At 51.8% G+C, this 25,544-nt stretch overlaps 1 protein-coding gene and 1 long non-coding RNA gene across 13 annotated transcripts; one reads left to right on the plus strand and one right to left on the minus strand.

The window, feature by feature from the left end:
* Nucleotides 1–1,111: 1,111 nt before the first annotated feature.
* Nucleotides 1,112–19,848, minus strand: ETV4 (ETS variant transcription factor 4). Of its 11 annotated transcripts, none has more exons than XM_065531624.1 (13): nt 19,692–19,848; nt 19,078–19,188; nt 18,794–18,887; nt 18,519–18,566; nt 9,730–9,783; nt 7,114–7,240; nt 6,441–6,602; nt 5,928–6,193; nt 3,371–3,430; nt 3,133–3,201; nt 2,753–2,925; nt 2,385–2,486; nt 1,112–2,014 (listed from the first exon to the last, which is right to left on the minus strand). In XM_065531624.1, the coding sequence occupies exons 2-13, from the start codon at nt 19,135–19,137 to the stop codon at nt 1,790–1,792; spliced, it is 1,440 nt and encodes a 479-aa protein (XP_065387696.1). In that variant the 5' UTR covers nt 19,138–19,188; nt 19,692–19,848; the 3' UTR covers nt 1,112–1,789. The 11 variants fall into 11 exon arrangements, with proteins under 11 accessions (XP_065387696.1, XP_065387695.1, XP_005584419.2 ...); XM_065531623.1 differs by having other exon boundaries at nt 3,133–3,231; XM_005584362.4 differs by having other exon boundaries at nt 3,356–3,430.
* Nucleotides 19,849–20,139: 291 nt separating this feature from the next.
* On the plus strand, nt 20,140–25,088 carry LOC123569475 (uncharacterized). Of its 2 annotated transcripts, XR_010581892.2 has the most exons (4): nt 20,140–20,247; nt 22,360–22,435; nt 24,540–24,660; nt 24,984–25,088. It is a non-coding gene; the product is annotated as an uncharacterized lncRNA (long non-coding RNA). The 2 variants fall into 2 exon arrangements; XR_010581891.2 differs by lacking the exon at nt 24,984–25,088 and having other exon boundaries at nt 24,461–24,595.
* The last annotated feature ends 456 nt before the right edge of the window (nt 25,089–25,544 follow it).

Below are 25,544 nucleotides of genomic sequence, written 5' to 3' on the forward strand. Positions count from 1 at the left end.
ATAGCTTGGCTTTAATGTGGAATTAAATTATATATTTTTAAAACTTGATTTAAAAAAATTTGTTTCTTGCACTAAATTGTGTCAGTACATTGATGTTTTGTGTTTCTAGGAAGAAGTAATGTTGCCTTTTATTTGTGGGTAGTGGTCAAGGGGCATCCCTTCCTGCAATGGATCATCTCAGGTTGGTGCTAGGCCAAGGCTGCTGGCAGTTCAGGCATGAACAGAGTTGGGCTGGCCCAATCTCAGCACAGCTGCAGTTTCTATTTAACAGGAGAGCACCTGTTTTTACCTGAACGAGTCTCCTGGGCAGCGGTTTACATAGGAGCTGGCTCTAGAACCACTCATTCTGCCCCTCCCACCTCTTGTCATATCTACTCAGTTATACTTCCTTCATAGGTGTCACCATGTCGTCCGCTTTGCCATTTCTACCTACCCCCAAAAAAGTCAGCCTCAGGACTCCGATCTCTCCCAAATTTGGGCAAGGAGAATCTAGGTGTTTCCCACTCCCCCGAAGATCTAATCTCCACTGGCCAGAATCCAGGGCCTGCTCTAGCCTCTCTCTGTACCATCTGGCCTGGGAGCCTTTCTTCTTTGCCCCATTCTCCAGACAAACACTTGTCCCCAACCCCAGCAAAAGTAGCAACCTAGAGCTGAAGTAGGATGGAGGACATGCAATTGGGGTCTATGTGGGGCAGCAGGGTCATGGGAACAATTAGGATCACAGAAACCAAAGACCAAAACCCTGTCTGAGGAGGTCCCAGGAGGGAGAGCCTTGCAACTCAGTAGCCCACCTGCCCCACCCGCAGGGGCAGGGAGACTGCTGCCCGAAGCAGGCCCAAAGTGCACAAGGGGGTACCTATCCAGGTTATCAAGTACCCCCTGTCCATTATTTCTGGATCCTCACACAGTAATGCTGGGAGAGGGGAAGGGCAGGTATCATTAAGCCCATTTTTCAGAAGAGAAATAGTCAGGTGAACTGCCTTTTTTCAAATCCACATGGGGATTTAAGTGTCAGGGCCTGGCCCCAAACCAGTCAGCTCTGCTTCAAGGCCAGAGCTCTTTCTACCCCCAGGTCTGTTCCCACATGGCAGCAAAGAGGACACAGGAGAACTAATGGGAGAAGTGGGGGCCTTTATTAAGGTCTGACAGATGTGGTGGAGGTGGAAGTGGAAACCCAGGCCTGAGCCTAGGAAAGGGCAGAAGAAAGGCAAAGGGTCCCTTGGAGCAGGAACCCATCCCTCTCTGCTTCTACCCAGCACCCCCCATCCCAGGTTCCTTTCTTCAACCTCCCCCTGCTTCTGGGAACACAAAGCACCAAGAACTGACAAGCCGGGACACTCCAGGGCCATAGCGTGGGGCAGAGTCCAGGCTTCTGTCTCCCCGCAGTGGGAGATCTGGGGAGCTCAGTGAACCTCCTCACCCTCCTGCCAGTGTAAAGTTGGGAAGCGCCTTCTCTGTCCCCCAGAAGAGAACTCTTGTTCTCTGTGGTTGGGGAAAAGGTGTGGGGAGCTTGGACCTAGGAAGAAGATGAGCTGAATTCCTCTAGGGCCCAGGTGAAACCCCCAGGGGAGTTTCTGAGACTCTACCTTTAGACTTGCCATTTCTCCACTTTTCCTTCCCAATGACTCTGGTGAGCAGCTCAGAGTCTGGGCTAGGACAACTGGTAGGACAGTGGAGATCTGACCCAGAGACATCTGTGGGTTTCAGATGAAGGTTTCCCCAACACCAAATTCATCTATATGTACACAGGGCAGCACCCACCTGCGGCAGGGGGAACAGCCGCTGGGGGCTAGTAAGAGTAGCCACCCTTGGGGCCAAACGGCTGGGCAGGGCCAGCCAGCTCTGGGAGGTAGGCGGGGCTCTCGTCCAAGTGAGACAAAGGGACTGTGTCCTCCTCACTGACAGGCCGGTCAAACTCGGCCTTGAGAGCTGGACGCTGATTGTCCGGGAAGGCCAAAGAGAAGAGGGCCTCGGGCTCGCACACAAACTTGTACACGTAACGCTCACCAGCCACCTATGGGGAGAGAGAAGGGCTGGTCAGCCTGGCTAGCCCCCCAGCCTTTGTATGGGGTAAGGTAGGGGAGCAGGGAATGCGGCCCTTCTACCAGTCCAGGCAGATGCTCGGGGCATTTTCTCCTATGCTGGTTCTCCTGAGAAGCTGACTCTCCCTTCACAGTTCTTATCCCTTTTTCATCTCAACTTCTCCATGCTTGGGCTTCTGAGTTGCACTTTTTTGGGAGAGGAGAACCTTGACAATTTCTTGTCCCTCTGACTGATTATCTGATCCTACAAAGTTGCTGAGAACTGCTCCGCTGACCCTCTCCCCCCATCAACTTCATGGCCACTGCCCTCCACCACCTTGTCCCTAGACCCACAGCCCCCACCTTCTGCATGATGCCTTTCTCGTAATAGTATCGGAGCGAGCGGCTCAACTTGTCGTAATTCATGGCTGGCCGGTTCTTCTGGATGCCCCAGAGCCTGGCGACCTGGGGACAAAACAGTTTTGGGGTAGAGATGCTACCTCAGCAGAGGAAAAAATGGGGTAAGGTCAGAAAGAGCACTTGAGATTCTGGGTGCAAAGTGCTAAGCTAGCCCTGCAACAAAGCATCAGCCCACAAACTTATGCTTGGCAAGAATTCCGGTTAGGTAAAGCAAGGATCATGGTGGAGGCACGTGCCACCATTTCCCAGGTTCTCCCACCTCCAGGCCCTAAACTTTGGAAAGGAGGGCTGGGGACATCCAAGAGGCCCACCTCCTCAGGCTCAATGAGCTTGAACTCCATTCCCCGGCCTGTCCAGGCAATGAAATGGGCATTTGTTGGGTCATCCAGCAGGGCCACCAGAAATTGCCACAGCTGTAGGGCACCCCGGCGCTGGTAGGGTGGCCCCTCTCGAAATGCATTGACCCCTTCCTGCTTGATGTCTCCTGGGGAACACGAAAATAGGAGGTGTGGGGTTTGTGTCTTTTGGTCCCCCAAGCAACCGCCTCCCATCCCAGGGATTTCTCCAAGGGGTCTTCCCAGGTATTTTTCTATGGGTCCCACCCTCTTGCAACAATGAAATGTGATGTGACTCCTGCAGGGACACAGCATGATAAGACCTTGACCCTCCCATGAACAGTCACTTCTCTGACCTTCAAACTTCTCAGGGACAACGCAGACATCATCTGGGAATGGTCGCAGAGGTTTCTCATAGCCATAGCCTTGTAGAGGAAGTTGGGGGTTGCTCAGATCTAGGGGTTCACCGACGAGACCCCAGAGAGTCCAGAGGGACTCCTGGCCAGGGAGACCCTCCCCAATGGTAGTGCTCCCTCCCCCAACATGGAGGGCTTGGCAGGGGAAGGGGGGCTGCCTTACCCATGGCCCCGTCACCTGGAGAGGGCCCAGAGAAGCCCTCTGTGTGGAGGTACATTGATGCGCACCCAGTGACATCTGTGGGGGAAGAAAGGGTGATGTGAGGTGGCTTGGGGTGGAGCTAGAGAGCAGGAGAGGAGGAAGTCCTATCCACATTCATGAAGTTCTTCCTTCCAGCCTGCTTCCTGTTCTTTGCCCAAGTTGCCTGCCAACCACAAAATCCCAGGGAAAGTTCACCTAGAGGGAGTGTGACACTGGAACCCCTCCTCAACTTGAGGGCTGGGGCAGAGGCGGTGGAAGGCAGCAGCGGGGGCCGGGCAAGCTGTTCGGCAGGGCCCAAGCTGCCAGGGAGCAGCTGTTTCCTGCGAGTTCAGGGGGAGGAGGGAGGGTGAGATGAACGTCCGGGGAAAGGGTTCGGTGTCCACGCCTAAGACTCCCTCAGAATGGACAAATGGCCGGTCAGCAGGTCAGGTTCCCAGCCCGGGGAGGGCGGGGCGGGGTGTGTGTGTGTGTGTGTGTGTCTATGGGACAGAAACTGAGAGCATGCGCCTGCATGAGCCTGGCAAAGAGGCAGTGGGCACTGGGCCTTGTTTTTTCAGGTCTAACAGAGCACATTCCACTTCATTTCATTCCATTCCATAGGATAGGAACCTCCCCACTCCACATCGGGGAGGTGGCTGTGTGAAGCCACCCGTTCAAGTTCCAACCCCTTCCCGCCCTCCCCCCACTCCACTCCCACCTATGAATGAGAAGATGGTGAAACATGACACCTCCGGGAGAGGGCGGGAGGGTGGGCTCATTCATGCCTCCATTTTGTGAATGGAATTCCTGACTCCATTCAGGAGTAGCTGGGGGGAGGGGCAGGAGTTCAAGGGCATGTAATCCCCTCCGGTCTACAGCCTTTGAAGGTCAGCAGCAAAGAATGCCTCCCTCTTCCTCTCCCCAGCTCACTGCCAAGCCTGGCTCAGGCTTATGCCCTGGATTTGAGGACAGGAGCACCATCCGGTTCTCAGTTGGACAGCCTGGGGGTTTGTGGTTCATCCCCCTGCCCCTGAACGGTTGTGGGCACCACAAAAAGGGAAATTCTAACATTCTAGCTAGCTCTGGGCCTACTCTAATAAACTCTGGGGCTAGTAATGTAACAAAAGCTAGGAGGAAAGGAAAAAAGGCAGGGTTTTCTGGACCCTTCCTGGGACTGGCCCTCCTTCGGCTCTTGGGGCTTTGAACTATAGCTATTTATGAACATAGCTGAATGCATCTCACTCCAGTCAACAGCCAGGTGGAACTAGAATTTAAAGAAGTTCCTACTTCCAGTGCCCAGCCTCTGGCCTGGGCAAACATCAACTGGGAGGCTCAAATAGGATGTGTAAACCACGTATTAACCTGTGCTCCTACCAGCCTGACCAACATGGTGAAACCCCATCTCTACTAAAAATACAAAAATTAGCTGGGCGTGGTGGTGGGTGCCTGTAACCCCAGCTACTCGGGAGGCTGAGGCATGAGAATCACTTGAATCCAGTGGCACTCCAGCCTGGGCGACAGAGCAGGACTCCGTCTCAAAATAAACAGAGCAAGACTCCGTCTCAAAACAAACAAAACAAAACAACAACAAAAAACCCTGCGCTCCTATTGAGAACTAGCAAGAACCATGAGCCTGGCTAGTTTCAAATTCATGTTTCTCTTCATTCAAATCCCTTTGTATTTTTAAGCCTCTATGGGGATAGGGACCAGACACATCCTATTCATCTTTGTATTTCCCATCTCTGCACACTCATGTTCCTGTCACAGTAGTTTGGTCTTAATAGGTAATTAAAACCTCAAACACCTGTTAAATAGAAATAAATGCCTTAACTTTCCTATTAAGTCACAAGCTACCTGAGGGAAGGCTCTACATCCCCCTTTATTTTAGTTTTATTTTACTTTTTTATAAATAGACACGGGGTCTCACTTTGTTGCCCAGGCTGGCCTTGAACTAATTCCTGGGCTCAAGCGATCCTCCAACCATGGCCTCCTAAAGTACTGGAATTACAGATGACTCACCATGTCCCGGGGTGGGGGTGGGGGCCTTATCTTTTAATCTGAATATAGGTTTGCTCATTGAAAAGTAACAATTTGTCCTGGTGAGGTGGCTCATGCCTATAATTACAGCACTTTGGGAGGCTGAGGCGGATGGATCACATGAAGTCGGGAGTTCGAGACCATCCTGGCCAACATGGCGAAACCCCGTCTCTACTAAAAATACAAAAATTAGCTGGGCATGGTGGCTGGTGCCCGTAATCCCAGGTACTTGGGAGGCTGAGGCACGAGAATCGCTTGAACCCGGGAGGTGGAGGTTGCAGTGAGCAGAAATCGTGCCACTGCACTCTAGCCTGGGCCACAGAGCAGGACCCCGTCTAAAAAAAAAAAAAAAGAAAGAAAAATAACAGTTCTTTTGAAATTGTGAAGAAAAAAAGTGGGTGGGTGGGTTGGATATATGAAATGGTAAACAGCAATGTAAAAAACTGGGGAGACATTCTGGGCTTAACTGAATTCTTCACTTGATCACATGCCACCCTGCCCCACCCTAGTCTCTTACCTGAGTCGTAGGCGAAGTCCGTCTGTTCCTGTTTGATCACCACCCCCGCCCCTGGGTACCTGTGCCCGTTGACCCCACCCTGGTCCACAGCTGGCTGGCCCGCCTGTTCATACAGGGGGTCATGGTATTCTTGCTTAAAGCTCTGCTGGGGGTAGGGTGGGCAGGGCTCCGACAGCTGGTGTTGGTAGGGGGCTGGAAGGGGTTCCCGGCCCCCTCCCTGAGATGTGAAGGAGTGGCAAATGTCCAGGGGCTGCTGGAAGACGGAGCTGGATGTGGTTGGAGAAGGAAGAGAAGAGAACTTTAAATTAATCCCTCCTCGAGCCTGTTACTCCTAGGCTTTTAGAGTGGGCTCTGGAATTGGGGGTAGGGGGTTGGGGCGTCAGTATCTCTCCCTCTCTATTCCGCCGCCCCCCCGCCTGCACCACCCCACAGCTCAAGTCTTTAAGGAGAACACTCGGGAATTAAAGAAAAAACACCTGGGCCCATGAGCAGTGCGCTTCCCTGTCTCCTTACCTACGTTCCCCAAGGTACCCATGGCCAGGGTGGGGTTGGGAGGTGCCAGAGGATCTCAGGAAATTCCGTTGCTCCGCCCGGGGAAAGGGCTGCAGGGGCGACTGTCCAAGGGCACCAGGGGCAGGGGACTTGATGGCGAGTTGTCTGGGGGGGTCATAGGCACTGGAGTTGAGAAGGAAACAGGGGTGAGGGGGCAGAGAAGCTGGCAAGCATCTTTGAACCCTTCATTCCAAGGAAAGTGAGGTCACAGGGATTACGGGAGAAGGAAGGATAGAGGGGGCTGAGAAAGAAACAGTAGGAGCCACAGACTCAGCCCTAGTCAATTCTTTTCTTTTTTCAGAGACAGTCTCCCTCTGTTGCCCAGGCTGGTCTTGAACCCCTGGGATTCATACAGGGGGGATTCGTTGCTCAGAGCAATGGTTTAGGTGGGACAGTGGGCCTCTTGGTGGAAACAGAATCTGCTCTGGCCTCAGTATGTATTCCTGAGGCCCTCTGCTGCATTTTCCGTCTATTTAGAGGAAATCCTTAGCTGTATCGCTTCCTTACAGGAGCTAGAAAATCCTTTCTGTTGTCTAACTTGCATCTCAGCTGCTACCTCTGCTGATGGGTGCCCCCTGCCTCCCTCCTCAGGAACCCTTCCCCTACCCTTCACCAGGTCCGGGCTGGGGCTCACCTGGAGTAAAGGCACTGCTCGCCATGGTGATAGGGGAGTGGCGGCTTCCTGCTGCAGGACAGGGCCGGGTCTGTGCGGGGACTCTGGGGCTCCTTCTTGATCCTGGTGGTGGGGCTGTGGAAAGCTACTGTGGGGATAGTAGAGGGGGCAGAGCAAGGCCAGAGCCTGTCACACAAGCGGCAGGCAGGGCTTCTGATACCTTCTGCACTTTGAAGACTAGCTGGGTGACTGGTACAGCCTCCTTCCCTCTCTGGGTATCAATTTTCTGAGATCCGCAGTGAGACAAGAACATTTTGGCTATTTACATTATGTCTAGTTTATACATCAGAGTAGTGTCTGATTATTAACCAAAGAAACCATCTAAAGTTCAACATTTAGGCTGGGCACGGTGGCTCACGCCTGTAATCCCAGCACATTGGGAGGCAGGAGTCCAAGACCAGCCTGGCCAACATGGTGAAACCCCGTCTCTACTAAAAATACCAAAAAAAAAAAAAAAATTAGCCGGGCATGGTGGTGGGTGCCTGTAGTCCCAGCTACTCCGGAGGCTGAGGCAAGAAAATTGCTTGAACCCGGGAGGCGGAGATTGCAGCAAGCCAAGATCATGTCACTGCACTCCAGCCTGGGTGACAGAGCGAGACTCCATCTCAAAAACAAAAAACAAAAACATTTAATGCAACCCCAGGCCCCAGAAAACACTTTCAAGGAGTGAGCACCTCCAACCTAGGGCCTGTCATTTTCCTAAGTGCCCTGGAAAATTCCAAGGGAGCGACATGTTTTCTTATTTGAGGATATAAAGAATCTTTCTTGGCCGGGTGCGGTGGCTCACGCCTGTAATCCCAGCACTTTGGGAGGCCAAGGCGGGTTGATCATCTGACGTCAGAAGTTGCAGACCAGCCTGACCAACATAGAAAAACTATGTTGGTTTTTCTCTCTACTAAAATACAAAAAAATTAGCCGAGCATGGTGGCGCATCCCTATAATCCCAGCTACTCGGGAGGCTGAGGCAGGAGAATCGCTTCAACCTAGGAGGCGGAGGTTGCAGTGAGCCGAGACCGCGCCATTGCACTCCAGCCTAGGCAACAAGAGCAAAACTCCGTCTCAAAAAAAATTAATTGATTTAAAAAAACTTTTTCTCGTTGAGGTTGGATATTGGCCCACTTGAATGTCAGCTGACTAACATTATACACATGTTCCTACTTATCTGTGAAGAACATTGGCCTTTCCTGTGGCCCCTGCTGGGTTCCCAAACTCTGGCCACGCAGCTGAGCAGCAAAGAGTTGGTTCCAAGTCAGTGTGAGTGAGATTCAGTTTTACCTGCAGTCCACTCAAATGCCCTGCTTATAACCAACTATTCTCAGGTGTTTTTGATTCTTTGTGCCCGTTCTGTTTCACAGGTGAAGACAGTTGACAGCAAAGTATCTGACATTAAAGCAGGGTTTCTTTGTTTTCTGATTTTTGTTTTTTTGAGATGGAGCCTCGCTCTGTCGCCCAGGCTGGAGTGCAGTGGCTCAATCTTGCCTCACTGCAACCTCCGCCTCCCAGGTTCAAGCGATTCTTGTGCCTCAGCCTCCTGAGTAGCTGGGATTACAGGTACACACCACGATGCCCGGCTAACTTTTGTATTTTAGTAAAGACGGAATTTCATCATGTTGGCCAGGTTGGTCTCAAACTCCTGACCTCATATGATCCACCCGCCTCAGCCTCCCAAAGTGCTGGGATTACAGGTGTGAGCCACCCACACCCAGCCTAAAGCAGGGTTTCTCAACAGTGGCACTACTGACATGTGGGCCAGATAGTGTTTTATTAATATATTGTAAGGAGCTGTCCTGAGCATCATAGGATGCTTTTAGCAGTATCCCTGACCTCTCTATCCACTAGACACCAGTAGCACCCCACCCTCAATCGTGACAACCAAAAATGTCTACAGATATTACTAAATGTCTCTTGGGGGGCAAAATTGTCCCCAGTTTATGAAAGTGACTTAGAACACTAGAACTGGGGCCGGGCACGGTGGCTCATGCCTGTAATCCCAGCAGTTTGGGAGGCCGAGGTGGGCGGATGACAAGGTCAGGAGTTGGAGACCAGCCTGGCCAACATGGTGAAACCCTGTCTCTTCTAAAAGTACAAAAATTAGCTGGGTGTGGTGGTGGGTGCCTATAATCCCAGCTACTCCAGAGGCTGAGGCAGGAGAATAGCTTAAACCTGGGAGGCAGAGGTTGCAGTGAGCCGAGATCGTGCCACTACACTCCAGCCTAGGCGACAGAGCAAGACTCTGTCTCGGGAGAGAGAAAAAAAAAAAAAAAACACTAGAACTGGACTCTGCTGAACTGGCCCAGGCCCCTCACTTCAGATAAAAGGCAATGGAGAACCAGAGGGATAGTGTCTGCTCTAAGGTCACACAGCAAGAACATGGCAAGCCCCAGATTTCAACCAAGGTTTTCATTCCAGTTATTGCCTTGGTCTTTGAGATCAAATCCCAGAATGGGAGCCCTGACCTTCACCCCCACTGTTTTTTAGGAGAGAACAAGCTGATCTCCTGTGATTCTCTATTATCCTATGACTCACTTCCTGCCATCCTCCACTCCATATACCCTCTCCTCAGGGACCTCTACTCACGGTTTTCTGAATGGAAATCAGGAACAAACTGCTCATCACTGTCTGGTACCTGAGCTGCAGAGAGAGGTGAGAGGTGAGTTTGGGGCGGGGCCCTAGTTGTCCCCTGGGAGGCTCCATTATTGCAGCCCTGCAGATTAGCAACAGCCAAGAAAGGACCAACAGCCTTTAGACCAGGGGTGTCCACATTATAAGAATAGTCTTGGGCCACACATAAAATACACAAATACACTAACAATAGCTGATGAACTTTAAAAAAAAATCACAGATCTCAAACAAATCTCATAATGTTTTAACAAATTTCATGAGGAATTTGTGTTGGGCCTGGGCCACATTCAAAAGCTACCCTGGGCTGCAAGTGGCCCACAGGCCCACGGGTTGGACAAGCTTGCTTGAGACTAAAGGCTGCTCCACCCTAGGTCCTAGTGCCCTCCAGCTCTGGGCTCCACTAAGACCCAGAAGTGAAGACTTTCCCAGAACCTGTCTGAGCAGATTCCAGTCTTTCTTTTTCTAGATGCTTTGTCTTTATTTCCTCCATTTTTCTTAAGTGAAACAGCCTCGCCCCTCAGAGTTTACAAAACTCCCTTAAAGCTCACAGCAGTCATATCTAGGAAGGGGAGACATTACAAGCAGTGGGATCCTGTGGATTTAAAAGCACATAGGAAGCAACGGGGCGTGGTGGCTCACGCCTGTAATCCCAGCACTTTGGCAGGTCGAGGCAGGTGGATCACCTGAGGTTAGGAGTTCGAGACCAGCCTGGCCAAAATGGCAAAACCCCTCTTTACTAAAAAGACAAAAATTAGCTGGGCGTGGTGGCGGGTGTCTATTAATCCCAGCTACTCAGGTAGCTGAGACAGAAGAATCGCTTGAACCTGGGAGGCAGAGGTTGCAGTGAGCTGAGATTGTGCCACTGCACTCCAGCCTGGGCAACAAGAGTGAAACTCCATCTCAAAAGAAAAATAAAATTAAATAATAAATAAAATCACATGGGGGGTGGCTGGGCGCAGTGGCTCATGCCTGTAATTCCAGCACTTTGGGAGGCTGAGGCAGGAGGATCATTTGAGGTCAGGAGTTTGAGACCAGCCTGGCCAACAAGGTGAAACTCCCATCTCTATTAAAAAAATAAAAAAATGGCCGGGCGCGGTGGCTCAAGCCTGTAATCCCAGCACTTTGGGAGGCCGAGACGGGCGGATCACGAGGTCAGGAGATCGAGACCATCCTGGCTAACACGGTGAAACCCCGTCTCTACTAAAAAATACAAAAAACTAGCCGGGCGCGGTGGCAGGCGCCTGTAGTCCCAGCTACTCGGGAGGCTGAGGCAGGGGAATGGCGTGAACCCGGGAGGCGGAGCGTGCAGTGAGCTGAGATCCGGCCACTGCACTCCAGCCTGGGTGACAGAGCGAGACTCCGTCTCAAAAAATAAAAATAAAAAATAAAATAGGCCGGGCGTGGTGGCTCACGCCTGTAATCCCAGCACTTTGGGAGGCCGAGGTGGGCGGATCACAAGGTCAGAGATCGAGACCATGGTGAAACCCTGTCTCTACTAAAAATAGAAAAAATTAGCCGGGCGCAGGGGCGGGCGCCTGTAGTCCCAGCTACTCGGGAGGCTGAGGCAGGAGAATGGCGTGAACCCGGGAGGCGGAGCTTGCAGTGAGCCGAGATTGCGCCACTGCACTCCAGCCTGGGCGACAGAGCGAGACTCCGTCTCAAAAAAAAAAATAAAATAAAATAAAAAAATAAAAAAATAAAAAAATTAGCCAGGCGTGGTGGGGGGTGCCTGTAATCTCAGCTACTTGGAAGGCTGAGGCAGGAGAATTGCTTGAACCCAGGAGGCGGAGGTTGCAGTGAGCTGAGATCATGACACTACAGCCTGGGCGACAAAGTGAGACTCTGTCCAAAAAAATGAAAAATAAAGGCCGGGCGTGGTGGCTCATGCCTGTAATCCCAGCATTTTGGGAGGCCGAGGTGGGCGGATCACGAGGTCAGGAGATGGAGACCATCCTGGCTAACACGGTGAAACCCCGTCTCTACTAAAAATACCAAAAAAATTAGCTAGGCATTGTGGTGGGCGCCTGTAGTCCCAGCTACTCCTGAGGCAGCAGTATGCCTGAGGCAGGAGAATGGCGTGAACCCGGGAGGTGGAGCTTGCAGTGAGCTGAGATCGCGCCACTACACCCCAGCCTGGGCGACAGTGCAAGACTCCATCTCAAAAAAAAAAAAAAAAAAAAAAAAACATTAGCTGGACGTGGTGGCACGCCTGTAATCCCAGCTACTCCGGTGGCTGAGGCAGAAGAATAACTTGAACCTGGGTGGTGGAGGTTGCAGTGAGCTGAGATCGCACCACAGCACTCCAGCCTGGCGACACAGCAAGACTCCATCTCAAAAATAAATAAATAAAATAAAAAAGAAGGATGACAGTGGAAGAGCAGGAGGCTAGTGACTGGGACTGTTGCAGAAGGCAAAGGACACTGGCTGAGTACATAGGTTCCTCATCCCTTTAATGTGCAACTAAGGAGGGGAGAGATTCCCAAGGTTGGAGATCTGAAGAGCTGTCCCAGGGTGCTAGGATGGGTGGAGCTGGGTTTGGGAATAGGCAGGAAAACTGAAATACAGCAGCAGCTCATCCATGGCTTCTAACCTGAACATCAAACTCTGACTTCTAGTTCCTATTCTGGCCTCCCCAGAGGGGGCCTTCTCAGGTGGTTATACAGCTAAGTATCTCCCTTGATCCCGGAGTCTTTGCCCACTTTTGCCCCTCTCTCAAAACTAAATGGCTCACAGCAGGAAGTGTAGACACCAAGAAGAACTTCCTGATACTATTCCAGGAAGACAGTGGCTCTCGGGTGATGCAGTGGAACCTGTAGCCCAAGGAGGCTGGACTCTCCTTCCCTGGAGACTGCTCTCAGATTGGACAATGGGGAAACGGATTGATAAAATGCCCAGAGAGGTCAAAATGGCTGGTGAGAGGTATGAGATGGCTAGAGAAAACCTCCACAGCCCTGGCCTATACAAATACACATCCCATCTCTTTTGCTTCTCTCTAGGCTTCTCTCTAGGCTAAGGCTCCATCATTTCTTATTTGGATTTCACCCACAGCCTCTTACCAGGATACCCTACTTTCACTCTTATCCTCTGTAGTCCCTTGCTCTCCACCTAGCTGTCACAGTGATCTTTTTACAACAGAAATCAAATCATTTCTCTCTGTTATTTAAAGCATGAAACCCAAACGCTTGCCCTTGGCCTCCAAGACTCTGCATGACTTGGCCTTGCCTACCTCTCTGACCTGCCTCTCCTTGCCTGTGAGTCTGCGGCGCTCTGGTCTCCTTTCTAGCCCCCAAACCTGCTGAGCTTGTTTCTTCTTCACCAGATGCTTTCCTGCCTTTTTCTTTTTTTCCTGGCCATCAGAGTCTCAGCTCACTTTGACATCTCTGGAGAGGCCCTCTCTGACCACCCCTAAACCAAAGTGGTTCCTCCTGGCTCTCTATTGCATCTCTGTTTTGTTTTCTCCCTAGCACATATTTCCACCTGAACATATTATGTTTACCTGTTTATTATCTATCTATCTTCTCCACCAGGAAGTTAAGCTCTATGAGGGCAAGAGCTTTATCTTTCTTGTCATCTGAAGCCCCAGCACCCAGCACAGGGTCAGAGTAGACAGGGTGTTAGAGTAGATGCTCAGTGCATTATTTCTGGACTATATGAATAAACATGCAATACTCGTTTGTCCTCAGGCTGGCAGGAGTCAGCACTGTGGGCCTGGGGGCATGCACTGAAGAGATTCTGACCATCCTAGCCCTTCCCTGCAGCTTCCCCCTCTCCACACACAAAGCAACACTAGAGGCAGGTCCTCTTCAGGAAAGCACATCTCACAGGGGATACTTTAGGTTGTGATATGTTGCTTGGCAAGAATACTCTTCAACAATTTGCTTTAAATATCAGAGCTGCCAAGTGTTTATAAACATAGGCTTATATTAATAGATAGTTGGTTTCCTGACAGAAGCATTAAGGAGAGGGAGTTTAAGAATCAGGAGCCACCAGCAGCTAAACGAGAACTTAAGAGGAATCAACATAATAATACTTTGGTCTGAAGTGACCAAAGATATCAATGAGACATGAAATCCGATGGCAAGAACAAACAGAAAGACACAGCCAGCACACATCTTTTCAGGAACACAAACACAGCAAAAAGACAACCATTCCCAAACTGGCCTGATTCAGGAGTCATCAGGGCATTGTTAAAAACACGATTACAGCCAGGTGTGGTGGCTCACACCTGTAATCCCAACACTTTGGGAGGCTGAGGCGGGCAGATGATCTGAGGTCTGGAGTTCTACATCAGCCTGGCCAACATGGCGAAACCCCGTCTCTACTAACAATACAAAAAATTAGCCGGGTACGGTGGCGGGCGCCTGTAGTCCCAGCTACACAGGAGGCTGAGGCAGGAGAATGGCATGAACCCGGGAGGCGGAGCTTGCAGTGAGCTGAGATTGCGCCACTGCACTCCAGCCTGGGCAACAGAGTGAGACTCCGTCTCAAAAAAAAAAAAAAAAAAAAAAGGCACATTTGGATAGAGGGTAGGAGGCCAAATCCGTCCACCTGCCCAGGGATGCAAAACCAGGCGTCCCTGCTGTGCCCTTTGGTCCATTCTGAGGCAACATTTCCCCAGGGTGGCAGGAAGCAGGGGTGATGGGAGCAGAGTCACCAACATTTCCCTCCCTCCTACTAGACAAGAAAAGTCCCAAGGGAAAGGGTGGTGCAGAACTCAGGGGTGGTTGACGCACTCCAGCCCCACCGCTGGGGCCTCATTAACTGCTACTTTCCATTGAGGTAATGGGCTGGGGGTATCTCCTGCTGCCGTCAATGGTGCTGGAGAGCAGAGAGCCCTCAGCATCATCCTGCCTTTCTTCTTGCCTCGGGCCTGACAGTTTAACCAGGGACCCCTCCGGCCCAGCAGTCCAGGAGGCGGCTTCCTCCAGCCCACAGACCACACCCCAAAAGAGGTGGTGCCATCCTCTTCCCAGAGCCAGGAGAAATCGGTCCTAGCTCAGCCCCTCCCCCAAACACTGGCCTTCTCCCAAAGGGGTAGGCCAGGGCCCTCAGTCATCCAGAGACTGTCAACAGGATAGAAATAGGAACACTGAGCCTCGCGTTCCTGGAGAGCAGGAGAATTTTTAATTACCATGTTTGGTCTTGAGTGTACACCACTCTATTTATTTGTTAACTTGGCTGAGTCTTGGCTGCCAAGCCAGTGTGCCAGGGTCTGTCCCCAGCTCCATCCTGGTACTAAGATGGAGTTTATCTGTCTGGGGATGAGGCAGATGATTAAGGAGGGGGTGGGAAAAGTGCCAAGACAGCATAATGCTCAGAGAGAGAGAAAGAATTTTAGGGACTCTCCTTTCAAAATGGGGGTCAGTAAAAAAAGAGGAGGGGGTTGGGGGCCTCCCAAGCTGGATTCTGGAAGAATTGAGAGGTTAAAACAGAGACACACTGAAACCCACCATAGGTTAGCCACCCACACTATATATGCTCCGTCACCCTCTTCCCAGGATCCAGTCATAGGGTGAAGGGGGTAGAGGCATTCTTCAGAGCTTCTGCTCCATTGTGTCACCGCTGTCCCTTACCCTGCCCCCACCCTGGCAGCCTCTGTACTGGAAGAAACCAGTTCTCTAGTTGTGGAGGGGACACATTTGTCCCCAGGACTCTTCTGGAAAGGGAAGAGACAGAAAGATGGAGAAGGAGGCATTGTAGCTGGGAAAGATTAGGGAGGGGATTAACCTCATCCCTCCCCACAGACATGCCGAAGCACCAGTGTACATGCACTTGAACACATATTCAGGGACGCACACACCCTAATTCCTTTTACTTCACTCTTGCGGCAGCACAACAGCACAGGGTGAAATGTGCCCTCCATGCACGCCTTCCACACATGGGGTCTTTTTTTGGACCTACAAATATGATTGGGAAAGTCAAAGGGCAAAGGGACTGGAGCCCTTGGAGGAGGGTTGGGGAGCAGTGATTCCTGTGAAAAGGGCAGCCCAGATCGATCCCTTCCAGAATCTGATAAAAGCTATGGGTCATTTTCTTCCTAAACAAATCCATACACCTTTATGTATGGTGCACTTCCAGCAATTTTACACACAGTATCAGAGGGATCATGATCCCAGCAACTTATCCACAGAGCTTCTGGGAATCCACAGACCCCAGCCTCACACAAAGGAGTCATGGCCTAGAGTCAATGGCCCTTACTACCAAATAGACAACAAAGTCTTTATCCCCAAAGGTTCAGGGCTCCTGAAAAGCCTGGAAAGGAACCTTCAACAAGAAACCAGCAAGTCTTTTACCATAGCCAGACACATTTTGGGTTCAGCCTGCCTGAGCCTGGGTCTCCCTGTAGCAGCCTGATTCTTTCCCCAACATCTCAACAGATTCCAGGCACCCCCAAATCAGACACGCCCTCCGAGCCTCACATCATTCCCTGCTATTTACAAAAACCCAACCCCAAGGGTATGTGAAATGCCTCCATAAAGCCGCACTCACACTCACCCTTCAACGCACGGACACAGGACACTGAACCTGCAACCACATCGGAATCTTCCTATACCTGCCTGGCTCCAACCTGTGCCTCCTCCAAATGCTAAGTCTTCACAGCCCCACCCACACTAGCTGCTTCTCTCCACACTGGGGGTTTGGAAAAAACCAAACTGAGAGAGGGAGGTTGGGCTCTGGTCCCCATTCCTCCTAATGCATCCCACCACTGGCAAGTTTCCAAAGAAGCTAGTCCCTCCCTGCCACCCCAAAGCTCCCCATGGGTTGCCGGGGTCACTGACCTGGTGGGAAGAGACAGGAGAGGAGACTGGGGTGGTGCTGGGATGGTGCAGGGGGACAGGGCCCCGGCAGCTGCATCTGTCTCCGCAGAGAAAGTGAGAAGGAGCAATCGGCCTCAGCATCCCCCCCTCAGGCCTGGCCATCCATGGCCAGCTGGGAACCTGAGCTGCTCCCTCAGAAGGAAGGAGAGGGAACCAAGGAGATCCCAGCGTGCCCCCCCCTACCTCCGCCTTGCAATCCCCACCCCCACCTCCCCACCCACTGAATTTAAATGTACAGGGCAGCAGCATGTAACTGACACACACACATGCACACACACTCTGTCTCTCTCGCACACACACTCACACACTTGCTGTCACACTGACACTGCCACAGGCATGCCTACCCTCTCCAGACCCCTGGCCAAGGGGTGGGGCTTCCAAAGTAGAGAGATGAGAGCATTTTCCTCCCCCTCCCATCTCAAACCCAGGCACAGATGGACCAGCTGCTGCCAAAATGCCAACCTCAGCCCACCCCTAGCTCACAGCCCCAGGAGCTGCCCACTGTGGGGACTCTCAACTGACAGGCAAGGAATGAAGCCCGGTGAGCCAGAGGGAAATCAGGCGCTGGGAAAGGAAGTCTTTAAGAGCCCATGGAAACTGACACCTCTGCGTTCTTCAGCCCAGCTCTGGAACCTCAGGAGGAGGATGGGGAGACGGGGCAAAGCTCTGCCCGTAAATTGGAGCTGGGCATGCAGGACTTGCAGGGTCAGGGAAGAGGCACACAATACCCACAGAACCCCCAGATCCCTCTAGCACTCACACAGCCATTCAGCCATTAATTCCACAAAATGTCTTGACTGCTTGCTCTATGCTAAATAGTCATTCTGTCAACATACATATTTTTAAAATATCATAGTGGGGAAGACAGACCTAGTCTCACTCCAAGGATCTAGTCAGGGGTCATTTTCTTTTTACTCCAAGCTTCTATGGAGAGTTCCAGGGCAGTTGGATTTGAGCTTTAAAAAAATCATATACTCAGGGTGGAGGGATGAGGAGATCCTAAGGAAAAGACCTTAAAAAGACCTCAAAAAAGAAGTTCCTAGTGTTTTGGCTTCTTCATTTTCATAGCGTTAAAATAAACCCTAAGATGGGGGTAGTTCCCTCTCTGAGACTGTCTAAACCACCATTTTCCCTCCCACCTGCAGCCCCACCAGTGACACCCTCAGGCCCCACCAAAACGCACCGAAGAATCCAACCAGGAAACCTCCCGAACACACCAACTCCCCATCAGGCCCAGCCACGGTCCCCACCCCGGCCAGCACACAGGAAGGGGGGAATTTGCCTGGGGGCGGAGGTATTCAAGCGGGATGGAAGAGGGAGGAACACTTGCTATTAGAATTACAATCAAGGCTATTTGGGGAGGGAGCCCTGGGCTCTCCGTGCCAAAGGACTGCCGAAAAGAATTATTTAAACTTTTGTTGTTTTTTTGGCTTGGACAGTAAATTGTTTGGTGCTGGGGGTTGGGAAGAAAAGAAACCCAGGGGATAAGAATCAATGCTTGGGCAACTCCGGAGGATAGGTGACAAATTAATTGCTGCCCCCCGCCCCCACCAACAACACCCCAACACGCACCTTGGCCCGGCAGCTTCTGTAAAACAAACTTTGCAAATGAAAATTTCAACCAGGAAAATGGGCCTGAGGCCAAGTTCCATTCAAATAAGCAAATACCCCACACAATGGTCTGATTCATCCTCGAGCCTAGTTACACAAGCCTGGCTCAGGGTAGAGAAAATAAATATCAATATAAGTATCCACGCTGGGTGCTGGGGTGAGTAGAGTGGCAAGGGACCTGGGGAAAGGGCCTTGGAGAACTCCTTAAGGCAGGGAAGGGAGAGGAGCCCTACACGGCTAGGGTGGAATACCAGGGGCTACGGAGTGTTCCCCTGTCAAGACTCCCAAAATAGAAAAGGTCACAAAACTACTCACCTTCAGCGAGCCACGTCTCCTGGAAGTGACTTAGATCCTGGAAGAGATCTGAGGGGTAAATAGTGGGATTGGAGGTGAGGTGGAGGGGACGGTAAGAGAGAAGGAGCCTAGCAAGCCCCGGTGACTCCCCTGCCTTGGGAGTAGGGACCAAGAAGAATCCCTTGGAGGGCGAGCTTTTTGGGGAAACAGGCAGGGGGTCCAGGATCGGCCGTGTGTGTGTGCGCGCGTGTGTGTGTGGCGGGGGAGGGTCGCGGTTTGTCTCTCTTGCTCTTTACCTTCAGAGTCGAGGGGCGGCAGGGAGCCCGGGTCCATGAGCTTCCCCTGCGGGACCATCAGCGCTTCGCGCAAGCTCCCATTTCCGGGCGATTTCTGCGAGAAGCGGGGAGAATACCCCCGAGTCACCCTGAGGCGCTTAGTCTGGGGGACGAGGTTGGGGTCCGCGGGTGACTCAGGGGCGGGGCAGCCCAGGACTCCGCTGGGACCGCAGGGAGGGGGACTGTGGTGAGAGTAGGGGCTGGGTGCGGGGCGGGGCGGGATTGGAGGCTGGCGCGGCGCTCACGCTGCTGAAGGTGTAGGGCACTTGCTGGTCCAAGTATCCGGTTTTCATCCTCCGCTCCATCCGGCCGCTCCCTCCGGCCGCACGGCCTGGGCCCCAAGCGGGGGCCGAGACCTGGGGGGGAGGGGTCTGCGTTCGCACACCGTCCAGGGAGGGCTGCGATGGGGGCGGGGAGGGGTGGCGGGAGGGGGCAGTCCCAAGGCTCTGGGTCCGACGGCGAAACTTCTCCGACTCACTGGGGCGATGGGGAGGTTTCCGCCTGCCAGGCCGAGCGCCACCACCACTCCCCTCCCGCCAAAGGCTAAAGGAGGTCCCACCTGCTCCCAGGAGCCGGGCTCGCGGTTTCTGCTTTCTGCAGCCCTGCGCTACCCGGGCTCGGTTACATAAGACGTGTGTGTGTGTGTTTGTGTGTGTGTGCGCGCGCGCGCGCGAAGCAGGCGAGGCGCACACCATCGCATGCCCACAACTCCCGCGCCCCCTCCAACCCCGAATCCCAGAGCCTCCCACCCACGCCCTGGAATCTGCGGAGGCGGATGGTGAGAGTGAGTGTGGTGTGCGTTGGGGGCGAGGCGGGGAATCACAGACACTCTCCCTCCCTTTCCCTCCCGCAGCCTCACCTGAGGCCGGGGCTTCTGGGCTGGAGCCGCGGGGGGTCCCGAGCATGCCCTGGGGCCCGCACCGAGGGCCGCGGGGCTAGGCCGGAGCAAGGTGGCCCCGGCCCCGGGTCCCCAGCGCACCGACTTGTTTTTCGGGCGCCGCAGACAGTTGTGAGCCCGGGGGAGCAGCTGATTGGTGCATTTCCTTCGCTCGGCCTCGTCTCTTCCCCCCCACCCCACCGCCCCCCGGTTCCCTTTGTTTCATTGACTTTTGTGAATGGAACCCCAGGGCTGGGCACGCCCGCCAATCCGGAGAGTCGTCCGGCCTGGCCGGGGGGCGGAGTTTCCCAGCCGCGGGGGCCAATCAGAATGTAGGGGTTGGCTCCCGGCTTCATTCACTGCTCCGGCTCCCATTCATAAAAAAATAAAACTCGCGGCCGGAGTTCATTCATAAAGAACCGAGAGAAAAAGAGAAGCCGAGGACCCCGCGGCTTCTCCCCCGTCTCCGCCACGGTCTTGGGTCTGATGCGCCGCGAGCTCCTCCGGCTGGCGTCTGCACATGTCTCTGCATCTGCGTGTACGTGGGAGTATGAACATGTCTGTGTGTGCCCAGGAGGGAGGCGACCGGGCTTGTGTGCCCAGAGGAACAATAATAACTGGCATTTATGAAGCGCTCCGTTTCCACGTGCTCATTTCGTTCCCATAACCCGGCGGAATGGATCGTTTTTATCTTACAGATATTAAAATTGAAAGCTCAGAGAGGGATGGTAACTCGCCTGAGGTCACTCAGCTAGTCAGCACCTCTGGGGTTTAGAACCTCAAATCCCTCACACTCTCCTGTACACCCCTCTGAAGCCATGATTAAATGAGTTAAGCTATGTAACAACTGATACACAGTAGGTGATCAATAAATGTAAACTGGCTCAGAAACCAGGCTTTTCCTCAAGGGTCTGTTCTCTGCAGAGCTGTTTTGTGACCCACTTTCTATTGATTGCAGCAGAAACCAGAAGCCCCAGGGTAGATGATTTCTGAAAGTGTAGCTCCCTCTCTGCCATCTTCCCTCTTATCTGAGGATGATCTGGAGGCAGGATGGGTTTCAGTTTTAGCTAAGAAGCTGGTCATAGTCTCTGTCATCTCATCCATTCATCACTTCTTTCAATAAGCATTTATTGTGTCAGATACAGTGCTGGGTTCCAGGCAAGCAGCTATGACCAAGACAGACATCTGAGGGGAGCTGGGGTGCTTGGGCTGTGGCCATGGGGGCACACAGGACATGAATCCTCAAAGGCCTTTTTTCTGAGACAATTCTCTGTGTCTCCAGCCTATGCACTCCTTTGAGGACAGCCTGATTTTGCGTCCTGCCTATTTGTGATAAACACAAAAGAATGTTCAAATGCCAGGCCAGCAGGAGTGGCTTCCCAAATTCATCTAACCTAACACCCGCCACTTTACAGATGAGGCAGTGGAGTTTCAGAGAAGGAAATGACACATGGAAGCTCTTTGGGCCTGTCTGGCTAGAACTGGGGCTAAAACATAAAATTGCTGTTTAACGTTCTTAAGGGCTCATTCCATGAGATCAGCTTGGGCAAATGAAAATAAACTTCCCTTTCTATAGGTGCTATAATATTCTATAAGACTCGTGTCTATTGTCCCTCCCCTCCAGGAAGCCTTCCATGATAACCTCAATCAGTTCCTTTTATCCCCATACAACATTCTTAACTCTATCTCTGGTGTGGATGTTTTTCGTTCTGCCTCATGGTGTAGACATCTTTATCTATGGAGAGCTCTCCAGAGCTCATTTGCCTCTGTAAGTCCTCCTCAGCCTGTCTGCATGCTTATGAGGGTGGCATGAAATGCTTGTGTAGTGAATAGGTACAATAAAGACCAAACTAATTGATCTTAGCAGGAACCCTGCCCAAGGAAGGAGAAACAAGCCCAAGCAAATCCCAACTTTGGGTTGGATGGAACCAGTTTAGAGACAAGTGTGAGTTCTGGCCAAGAGAGGTGGAGAGGAGGACAGGGTTCTTCCTGGAAGGCAGTTCTGGTGTGATCTCCATGACAACGAAGAAGAGTCCAGTGGGTCTTTAAGTTGGTACTGGGCACTTCAGTAGGATGGGGCCTCTCTAGGGGTGCCAGTGCCCCTCTGGTTCTGAGTTATTTTGTTTTTGTTTTTGAGACAGAGTTTCACTCTTGTTGCCCAGGCTGGAGTGCAAAGGCACAATCTCAGCTCACTGAAACCTCCACCTCCCAGGTTCAAGCAATTCTCCTGCCTCAGCCTCCCGCGTAGCTGGGATTACAGGTGCCCGCCACCATGCCTGGCTAATTTTTTGTATTTTTAGTAGAGACGGGGTTTCACCATGTTGGTCAGGCTGGTTTCGAACTCCTGACCTCAGGTGATCCACCGCCTTGGCCTCCTAAAGTGCTGGGATTAAAGGCACGAGCCACCAAGCCCAGCCTTTTTTTTTTTTTTTTTTTTTTTTTTTTTGAAGAGAGAAACAGGAGGGTCTCCGTTTGTCACCCAGGTTGGAGTACAGTGGTGCCATCATAGCTCACTGTAACCTCAAACTCCTGGCTTCAAGCGATCCTCCCATCTCAGCCTCCCAAGCAGCTGGGACTACAGGCATGCACTATCATGCCTGGCTAATGTGTTTGTTTGTTTGTTTGTTTGTTTGTTTGTTTGTTTTTGTAGAGACAGGGTCTCATTATGTTGCCCAGGCTGCTGGTTCTGAGTTCTTACATTCTTCTGGAGGACCCCTGGCTCCCTGGTGAGTAAGTGTCCCCTCCACATTCCCAATCCTCCCCAGCCCTGGCAGAGGCTGAGGGGCCTTCCTCCCTCAGGGTAAGAGAAGATACTGCTGCTGTCACTGACCTCTGATTTGATGTCCAGGCTCAGAACAGTGATATTTCCAAGGGGAATACTCGCCTCTTACACCACTGGAAGTAGTTGGGGAGGAGGAAATAGAGGGGCTGGAATTTCTATTGGGAATTGAGTCATAATAACTGACATGTACCGAGCCATGCCCTGCTGTAAGTGCATGACCTGCATTAACTAAGGCAACCTCATAACGATCCTGTGAGGTAAGTATTAGGATTTTCATTCCCATTTTACAAATGAGGAAACAGAGCCCTCACAAACACACATCTACCCCAAGGGCTCCCACAACAGACTGAGGACACCCCAAACAGACTCACAGGCATGCAAACACCTTGAAGGACCACATAACAGGCCAGATGGAGCCCACCCCTGAGCCAGAGATACACAGGAACACTCTTGGATGCAGGACGCTCACAGTCCCCTCCTGGACACACAGCTTCACGGACACATGCAGCGTACTCCCTGACCCCCTCCAACACATCTTTGGTGGGGGTTGCACAGGTAAATGCTTCTTTCCCGGCTATGCTAGTAGACTGGGGGCTGAACTCTGATCTGTTTCCCAGAAGCCTAAGTTATAAAATGTAAATGTGAGGCTTTGATATGCAAATGTTCATATAAAGGCAGGCTGTGGCTTGCTCAGGAGGCTGGAAGATCAGAGCACTGTGATGAGTAGGGAGAGGAAGCTATTGGATTCACCTGGATCTGATATCAAGGTGGCTCAGGAGCCATCAGAGAAGCAGGCTTTCCCCAGGGCAGGTTTCAAAGAATGAGCGGCATAGGGCTGGATTTGGTTCTCTGGGTTGGGTTAGCTGGGGACATCCTGTGGGTGACCTATGCCATGTGTCTGCGAGAGGAGGATGGAAGTATCCTCAAGGCCTGGCTTCCTCATGGTCTGGAAGAGCTGAGTTCCAGAGCCTTAAAGGGTGGAACCCAGTGGGGTAACCTTGGCTCCGCAAGGTCAGATGGACGAGATAAATAGGGTCAAGTAATGTCCTATGTCCCCTTAGTGTCTCCCAGACTGGAGACACTAGAGGAATGAACCAGACAGAGAGGTCAGGTGGGGGGGATGAAAGAGGGGGAGCCTGGGGTCCTCCCCATGGGCTGGTGGGTCAGGATAACCAAAACATGCCATTCTTTGACTTCTTTTGTCTTGTGTCGCTGTCCCCTTTTCACATTGTTTCCTCTAAACTGCAGGGCTGCTGAATGATGGGTACATGGATATGTACCCCTCAAATTAACTGCCTACACCAAAATGCCTGGTGCCCATTTTTCTTTTTCTTATTTATTTATTTATTATTTTAATGTTATAGAACTAAGCAGATTTTTTTTGTGTGTGGAGGAGGCGCAGGGACAAGTTGTCATTATGTCACCCAGGCTGGAGTGCAGTGGAACCATCATGGCTCATTACTGCAGCCTCGACCTCTTGGGCTCAAGCGATTCTCCCTCCTCAGCCTCCTGAGTAGCTAGGCCTACAGGTGCTCGCCACCACAACTGGCTTTTTAAATTTTTAATTTTTTAAATTTTTTGTAGAGATGGGGTCCCGCTATGTTGCCCAGGATTGTCTCAAACTCCTGGGCCCAAACGATTTTCTTGCCTTGGTCTCCCAAAGTGCTAGGATTATAGGCATGATCCATCATACCCAGCCTGGTTTTTATTTTTTAATCATAGATGTCTTTACAAATATCTTGTCAATATATATTACCTTCAACGTGGTTGGAAAGGCACCACTTTTGGAGAACGTGCTGGGCAGGGAGGTAAAGCAACTACTTCCCTTGTTCCTCTCCATCTTCTATTTAGCCTGAGATCTCTCTTGAAACTCCAAAGAAATGGGGCTCTCCCTCAGCCTGCTAGCTGGGAGTGTATTGGGCTAAAGAGGAAGCTCATAGATAAAGCTGATGTCTTGCTCAATTCCTAGGGGCATCCTGTGGAGGAGAAGAGCAGTCTACATATAAAAGTTCTAAAGATGAGGACTCTTTTTCCCTTGGGTGGTACAGGCATTGGACGTCCTCGAGGACCTTGGGAGAAACAGAAGCAGAAGATCAGATTGTCCAGCCGGACTCATGAAGGATTTCTTCTGGCAGACAGAGCAGACGGAGCTGCAGTTAAGAGTTCGAGGTGGGCCGGGCGCGGTGGCTCAAGCCTGTAATCCCAGCACTTTGGGAGGCCGAGGCGGGTGGATCACGAGGTCAGGAGATCGAGACTATCCTGGCTAACATGGTGAAACCCCGTCTCTACTAAAAATACAAAAAACTAGCCGGGCGTGGTAGCGGGCGCCTGTAGTCCCAGCTACTTGGGAGGTTGAGGCGGGAGAATGGCGTGAACCCGGGGGGCGGAGCTTGCAGTGAGCCAGAGATCGCGCCACTGCACTCCAGCCTGGGAGACACAGCGAGACTCCATCTCAAAAAAAAAAAAAAAAAAAAAAAAAAAAAGAGTTCGAGGTGGGAGATTCTGATTCCCTCCTCACCCCAACTTGTGTGTGACAGTGTGACATTCCCAGGAGTAAAAGAATGAACATAATGACCTCTGTGGAGCCAAGTCCACAAGGGATTGTTTTAGAATTATTTATTGGCGGGGGGGAGTGTTACCTTTTGGGGAGCTGTAATTGGAACTTGTCAGGATCCCAGTGAGAAACATCTTAATTTTTTTTTTTTTTTTTTTTTTTTTTTTGAGACGGAGTCTTGCTCTGTCGCCCAGGCTGGAGTGCAGTGGCACAATCTCGGCTCACTGCAAGCTCCACCTTCCGGGTTTACACCATTTTCCTGCCTCAACCTCCTGAGTAGTTGGGACTACAAGCGCCCGCCACCACTCCCGGCTAATTTTTTGTATTTTTAGTAGAGACGGGGTTTCACCGTGTTAGCCAGGATGGTCTCAATCTCCTGACCTCGTGATCTGCCTGCCTCAACCTCCCAAAGTGCTGGGATTACAGGCATGAGCCACCGCACCTGGCCACATCTTAATATTTTTAAACAAGGCTAAATAAATGCATCGTCCTTTCTTCT

This window comes from Macaca fascicularis, chromosome 16, assembly GCF_037993035.2.
Source record: "Macaca fascicularis isolate 582-1 chromosome 16, T2T-MFA8v1.1".
NCBI classification, from domain to species: Eukaryota; Metazoa; Chordata; class Mammalia; order Primates; family Cercopithecidae; genus Macaca; species Macaca fascicularis.